At 46.7% G+C, this 7,588-nt stretch overlaps 1 protein-coding gene across 1 annotated transcript; it reads right to left on the bottom strand.

Annotated features, from left to right (window-relative positions):
- Nucleotides 1–498: 498 nt before the first annotated feature.
- On the bottom strand, nt 499–1,624 carry LOC125541330 (disease resistance protein RGA5-like). The gene is made up of 2 exons (XM_048704773.1): nt 1,479–1,624; nt 499–1,365 (listed from the first exon to the last, which is right to left on the bottom strand). The coding sequence occupies exon 2, from the start codon at nt 1,265–1,267 to the stop codon at nt 707–709; it is 561 nt and encodes a 186-aa protein (XP_048560730.1). The 5' UTR covers nt 1,268–1,365; nt 1,479–1,624; the 3' UTR covers nt 499–706.
- Nucleotides 1,625–7,588: the final 5,964 nt, after the last annotated feature.

Genomic DNA, 7,588 nt, shown 5'->3' on the forward strand with positions numbered 1-7,588 from the left:
TATGCTTCTTACTGCTTACTTTGATGCTGACGGGGCAGGATGTGCTGATGACAGAAGGTCTACAGGTGGTTTTGCTGTTTTTCTGGGAACAAATCTTGTGTCTTGGAGTGCAAGAAAGCAAGCAACTGTTTCTAGGTCAAGTACAGAAGCCGAATACAAGGCCTTAGCAAATGCTATAGGTGAAGTAATGTGGATACAGACATTACTCTATGAGCTTGGAATCAAAGCTCCACAGGCTGCGAGGTTATGGTGTGATAATATTGGTGCAACCTATCTCTCAGCCAATCCGGTGTTTCATGCACGCACAAAGCACATTGAGGTTGATTTTCATTTTTTCAGAGAAAGAGTAGCTCGAAAGCTACTGGACATTCGGTTTATACCTACTGAAGATCAACTTGCTGATGGATTTACAAAACCTCTCACCATGAGAAGGTTGGACGAGTTCAAGTACAATCTTAACCTTAGCAAAGTTTCATAAGGTTTAGATTGAGGGGGAGTGTTGAAATAGTTGGTTAGTTAGAGATAGAGTTGTATAGGGATAGATATCTTGTTTAAACCTTGTACCGTTCTCTATCTCTTCTTCTGTTATCTCTCCCTCGTAATCCTCTTGTAACGATCGTTCCCTGTAACGATCGATCTCTCTCAATCTCGTCTTGTAAGCCACATCATTGTTTCTATATATACAAATACGGCCCGAGCAAAGGGTTCAACGCTTCCCATATCGTTTCACAAGCTCGTTCCTTGGATCATCAATGCCAACAAGGTGTGCCTCCTCGGTGAAAAGAGCAGCCAACCGGGGATCCACGGTTGCCTCGACCGGGGTGCTAGAAGCAACATCATCCAGCTTGTAGCTGGTCTTGAGTTCCTTCACCTCCTTGATATGAAGATTCAGATCATCGATTTGGTTGGCGATTCCATGCCGAGCTCCATTAGTTTTTAGACGGCGAGCCATCTTGCGGAAGTACTCCTTGAAGCCAACGTCTTGACCCCCACCATCGCCGAGCTGGTGGGTCAACTTGTCAAAACAATCTTCGGTATCGTAGGACAGCTCCCTGACCAGCGATACCCATATCTTGACCTTGCCATCAGGATTCTCTATCTTGGTGTACTTCATCAGCGCACCATGCATGACGGCAAGCTCAGCCTTGAGGGAGCGGATCTCGCGGCGGACCCCTTTCGGCCGTCCGCACTCATTGGCGAGCAAATCGGTGAGCTTCCCAAGCAGAGGACCAAACGTGCCAAGTGCAGCGGTCACCACAGGCGCCATCGGCTCTGCTCCTGCCGTAGTGGCGTGTCAATCTTTGAGGAGAAGCGAAGTGGCAGCAGTAGCATGCAAACAAGAAGAAGAATCAAACAGCTGCAGCACTGATCAAGCAAAACATCAGCAGATCGAAATAATAAAACCATCAGTAGAGCGGATTTCAAGCAAGAACTTGATTAGAACGAACGAAGCAGAACATGAGCAGTACGGCACTCACCCCGGTATGATGTCCAGCAAGCCAAATCACCGCGCACTGCCAGGCCGGTGATGCAGCCGCGAGCTCGACGCAGCCTCCGGGCGCGTCAGCGAGATCCGCGAGCCGGCAGGAGAAGGGGATCCGCGGCCGCCATGGAGTGGAGTGGAGCAGGGACTGAGACTGGAGAGGTACTAGGATCTGTGGATGGACATTATCGACTGTCGTGGGCTCTGGATTGGCCGGCCCTTCGCTGTAGATACGAGGTAGTTTCCGCGAAATACACTTTGGTTCCTAGTTGTATATACACTTAATATGTTTTTTTAATAATTAAATAAAAAGTCAAAATACTTTAAAAGTTTTTTTAGAATAAACTTGACTCACTTTTGCACTAGTATATAAATTTCCATGAAAAAAACGAACGTTGAATTCACAGCGAAAAAGACAAAATTTATTTGCTATTATAGGTCAGTATTCACACTATTTTAATAAAAAAAATTGACTTTTACCCGCAAAAAAAAGATTCTTTTGACTTTTTATTGAATTACTATTTTTTTCCTTATAGGGTGTATATGTCCCATAGACAAAAAGTTCCCCTCTGTAGTTTCCTAGTAACTGTGGAACTGTAGACACCTAACGATTGCTGGGTGCTCTCTTTTTCTTCATCTCTCTGGACTTGCGAATGATTATATGCTGCTGAAATTTTAAGCTCCGTACACTGCACACGGGAATCCAATGCGCTCACGGAAGGGGACGCGTTGGTTCGCGGAAGGTGACGGCCAAACTGTCCGAGCCGGCCAGTTGCTGCCCCACTCCCCATGGAGGAAAGACCGGCAGCGCCGCACCGGGTTACAATGCTTCATCCATTATTCTTCGGTGAAACTTTAGTACGAAAAAGGGTTTCCCCCGCTTTATATTATATAAACGGAAATGTTAACGCCCACACGTGTGGGCGTTTGCACATCGCCCACACGCCTCCACCATCACTCATTTTGCCACGTATGAATAGATGACATCAACAGAACTTCTTTTGGTTTTCGGCTTAAAAATGTTGTATCTCCTAAATAAAAAAACAAACTAAAAATCCGTTTTCACCATTAAATCCGTCTCGACGAGATCTTCAAAACTAGACCCCATGTTGATATGTTTCGATGAAATTTTTTTTGCCAGAAGTTGCCACGATGTTTACACTGCAGTTGCCATATGGCTTAAACTAAAGTTGCCATGTGGCAATTTTAGTTTGTAGATCATGGCAATTTTAGTATTTTGATGATGGCAACTCCAGTACTTTGACCATGAAAATTATTTTTTGTATGAACCATGGCAATTTTACGTGCATGTATCATGGCAATTTTAGTTTATGGTTCATGGCAAGTCTAGTTTCTTAATTCCCCGTTTTATAAATGTCAAAATTTACTTTTAAATATAGAAGAAAATAGCTGAAACATATCATGGCAACTTCAGTGTAAACATCATGGCAATTCATATGCAATAGACATGGCAACTTTTAATCCAAAAAAAATTTCATCAAAACATATCAACATGGGATCTAGTTTCGAAAATCTCATCGCGAGGGATTTAATGGTGAAAACGGATTTTCAATCGAAATTTTCGTTTAAGAGATAAAACATTTTAAAAACTGAAAATCCAAAAAAATTCCTACATGCATGCATGCGATGAGATGGCAAACTGTTTACATTAGAGACGTGTGGTGCGTCTCCCTTCGCACCACACGTGTGGCAGTTAGCGCGACCCTGTATAAAGCAACGAATCAAGCATCCAACATAACAGTACAGAATACAATCAAGTCATAAAGTCGCGTTGGGGTCACAGCAAGACAAGCCCCAAACAAAGCTAAAAATGAAGCTAATCGGGTTCGGGAGATGGTGGTGATGGTGGCGGAGGGGGAGCAAATGCCGACGCCGAAGAACGAAGACCATCTATGATGTTGTCGATGACGTCCCGGTCTCACCGCTTGCTAAGCGGTCTCCAAAGCTCTCCGGTGGAACTTTGCTTTGGTACACCCCAGAAGACAAAGATAAGAAGATACCTCTTTAATAAAAAAATGACACCGTATTTTATACTCAAATCAATGTACTCAGTACGTTTCATCTGTGGGCTAATATGATGATAGCCTTTTAAAGTAATTTAATTAAAATTCGTGCAAACATTGAAGGGGGCGTGTGGAAGCAAAATATGTGCAATGACTCTCTATCTTCCCTCCACTACAACAATTCTCTAGAATCATATTGCGTCGTAGTGGCCAGATCAGACCGGACGGTCCTTTCTCCTTTGGACAAAATGGTTTGGAAGGTTTGCCCCCCCCAACGTCAATTTTTTTTTGCTTGGTTGGCCCTTCAAGACAGAGTTTGAACGGCGGATAGATTGGCAAAGCTAGGGTGGCCAAATTGCGATCTCTGTCCTCTTTGCAGGACGGTGCAAGAATGCGGACCTCACCTCGTCTACAAGTGCCGCTACACCCGGCGTCTTTGGTCTTTGGTCATTGAGAAATTCCTCATGCACGGGCTTGACACTTCCGCTTGGCCCTTGTTCGACTCGGTGGACGAGTGGTGGGCAAGCACCTGCGCCGATGGTACGCTGAACCGCCAAGCCAAGGCCTCCCTCACTATGCTCATCTCATGGACGATTTGGAACGAGCGTAATGCAAGAGTGTTTAAGCATAAGAATGCTCCACCGCTAATCTTGCTCTCCTCCATCTCTGCCGAGGCCAACCTTTGGGTCATCGACGGCGCAAAGAAGCTAGGGTCTTTTATTTCACGCGAATAATCCGCATGCCGCGTTTGTTGGGTGTCTTGTAACAAACTCTTTTCTATCTTAATTAATGGATGAGGAAAAGCTTTTGCCTCTCCAAAAAAAAGAAGATCAGACCGTGTGTGTTAGTGTGCTGTGTTGTGGGGGTGGGGCTATCAGCTATCTACATCGGCTTTGGATGGGGTGGGAAACTTTAGACAGACGACCAATCCCATTGTGTGACGGTCACCTCAGGAGGGTGAACACGTGAGAGTATGGTTAATAGCAGAGCCTGCTGCTGACTATAAGCCCCTCCACATCATCTATAAATCAAGTACAAGCTATAAAAGACTAAACTGTAAGTAGAGATGCATATCAGTAGGTTGCACATGCAGCAGCCACCACGACAAGGCATAGTCCTGGAATAAAATGCATATAAGATAAATGTTGATCCTCCATTTACAGGAAGGAAAAAAATAGTAACAGCAAATGTCAATATCCCACCGTGACTAATTTTTTTTTGAAGCTCCACCGTGACTAATTGTGATGGCTATTTTGAGCCCTGTGCCAAATATGCTCGACTAGATTATTTTTAAGCTGGTTATGTTGTGGACGGGCTCGGATGATAGCTTTCCTACATAGTACATCAGCAAAACGAAGATTACGTGGGCTACGTGGTGTGACCGGCGGGATGTGCCCCTGGTGGTGGCGGTGGCGCGAGCCTGGCAGCGGCGGCGGCCCAAATCAGATCTGGATCTGGTGGCTCCCCCTCGACAGGCGGCGCGGGGGCTGGCCTCGACCCGGCGTGGTCGTGGCGTTGGGAGTGGACCGCGGCAGCGAGTGGCGAGCTGCTACAGCGGCGGCTGCCGGTGGTGCGGTGGTCCCTCGGTGGATGGGCGCTCTGGAGGCCCTCTTTGGCGGCTGGGTGCAGACGGGTCGGTGGCCCTCGCCGGTGGACGGTTGGCTGATGTTGCAACGAGTGGAGCTGCGGGTGGCCATGCTGGGGCATCAGGGGTGACGTGTGGGGAGGTTGCAGGGGGGATGGGTGGTCTCTCTACCCGTCACCGGCGCAGGGGGCGTTTGAAGGAAATATGCCCTAGAGGCAATAATAAAGTTATTATTTATTTCCTTATTTCATGATAAATGTTTATTATTCATGCTAGAATTGTATTAACCGGAAACATAATACATGTGTGAATACATAGACAAAACAAAGTGTCATTAGTATGCCTCTACTTGACTAGCTTGTTAATCAAAGATGGTTATGTTTCCTGGCCATAGACATGAGTTGTCATTTGAGTAACGGGATCACATCATTAGGAGAATGATGTGATTGACATGACCCATTCCGTTAGCTTAGCACACGATCGTTTAATATGTTGCTATTGCTTTCTTCATGACTTATACATGTTCCTATGACTATGAGATTATGCAACTCCCGTTTACCGGAGGAACACTTTGTATGCTACCAAACGTCACAAAGTAACTGGGTGATTATAAAGGAGCTCTACAGGTGTCTCCGAAGGTACATGTTGGGTTGGCGTATTTCGAGATTAGGATTTTTCACTCCGATTGTCGAGAGGTATCTCTGGGCCGTCTCGGTAATGCACATCACTTAAGCCTTGCAAGCATTGCAACTAATGAGTTAGTTGCGGGATGATGTATTACGGAACGAGTAAAGAGACTTGCTGGTAATGAGATTGAACTAGGTATTGAGATACCGACGATCGAATCGGGCAAGTAACATACCGATGACAAAGGGAACAACGTATGTTGTTATGCGGTCTGACCGATAAAAGATCTTCGTAGAATATGTGGGAGCCAATATGAGCATCCAGGTTCTGCTATTGGTTATTGACCGGAGATGAGTCTCGGTCATGTCTACATAGTTCTCGAACCCGTAGGGTCCGCACGCTTAACGTTATGATGACAGTTTTATTATGAGTTTATATGTTTTGATGTACCGAAGGTTGTTCCGAATCCCGGATGTGATCACGGACATGACGAGGAGTCTCGAAATGGTCGAGACATGAAGATTGATATATTGGAAGCCTATGTTTGGATATCGGAAGTGTTTCGGGTGAAATCGGGATTTTACTGGAGTACCGGGAGGTTACCGGAACCCCCCGGTAACTTAATGGGCCTTAGTGGGCCTAGGTGGAAGAGAGGAGAGGAGGCAAGGGCTGGCCGCGCGCCCCTTCCCCTAGTCCGAATAGGACAACCAGAGGGGGCGGCATCCCCCCTTCCTTCCTTCTCCTCCACTCCTTCCCCCTCCCCAAGTCCTAATCCAACTAGGAAAGGAGGGGAATCCTACTCCCGGTGGGAGTAGGACTCCTCCTGGCGCGCCCCAAGGCTGGCCGCACCTCTTCCCCCTTGCTCCTTTATATACGGGGGCAGGGGGGCACCCCAGAGACACAACAATTGATCATCGATCTCTTAGCCGTGTGCGGTGCCCCCTCCACCATAATCCACCTCGATAATACTGTAGCGGTGCTTAGGCGAAGCCCTGCGTCGGTAGAACATCAACATCATCACCACGCCGTCGTGCTGAAGAAACTCTCCCTCAACACTCGGCTGGATCGGAGTTCGAGGGACGTCATCGGGCTGAACGTGTGCTGAACTCAGAGGTGCCGTGCGTTCGGTACTTGATCGGTCGGATCGTGAAGTCGTACGACTACATCAACCGCGTTGTGCTAACGCTTCCTCTTTCGGTCTACGAGGGTACGTGGACAACACTCTCCCCTCTCGTTGCTATGCATCACCATGATCTTGCGTGTGCGTAAATTTTTTTTTGAAATTACTACGTTCCCCAACAGTGGCTCCCGAACCTGGTTTTATGCCTAGATGTCATATGCACGAGTAGAACACAAGTGAGTTGTGGGCGATATAAGTCATACTGCTTACCAGCATGTCATACTTTGTTCGGCGGTATTGTTGGATGAAGTGGCCCGGACCGACATTACGCGTACGCTTATGCGAGACTGGTTCTACCGACGTGCTTTGCACATAGGTGGCTGGCGGGTGTGAGTTTCTCCAACTTTAGTTGAACCGAGTGTGGCTACGCCCGGTCCTTGCGAAGGTTAAAACAACACCAACTTGACAAACTATCGTTGTGGTTTTGATGCGTAGGTAAGAACGGTTCTTGCTAAGCCCGTAGCAGCCACGTAAAATTTGCAACAACAAAGTAGAGGACGTCTAACTTGTTTTTGCAGGGCATGTTGTGATGTGATATGGTCAAGACATGATGCTAAATTTTATTGTATGAGATGATCATGTTTTGTAACCGAGTTATCGGCAACTGGCAGGAGCCATATGGTTGTCGCTTTATTGTATGCAATGCAATCGCCCTGTAATGCTTTACTTTATCACTAAGCGGTAGCGAT

Source organism: Triticum urartu, chromosome 2 (genome assembly GCF_003073215.2).
Source record: "Triticum urartu cultivar G1812 chromosome 2, Tu2.1, whole genome shotgun sequence".
In the NCBI taxonomy this organism is placed as follows: domain Eukaryota; kingdom Viridiplantae; phylum Streptophyta; class Magnoliopsida; order Poales; family Poaceae; genus Triticum; species Triticum urartu.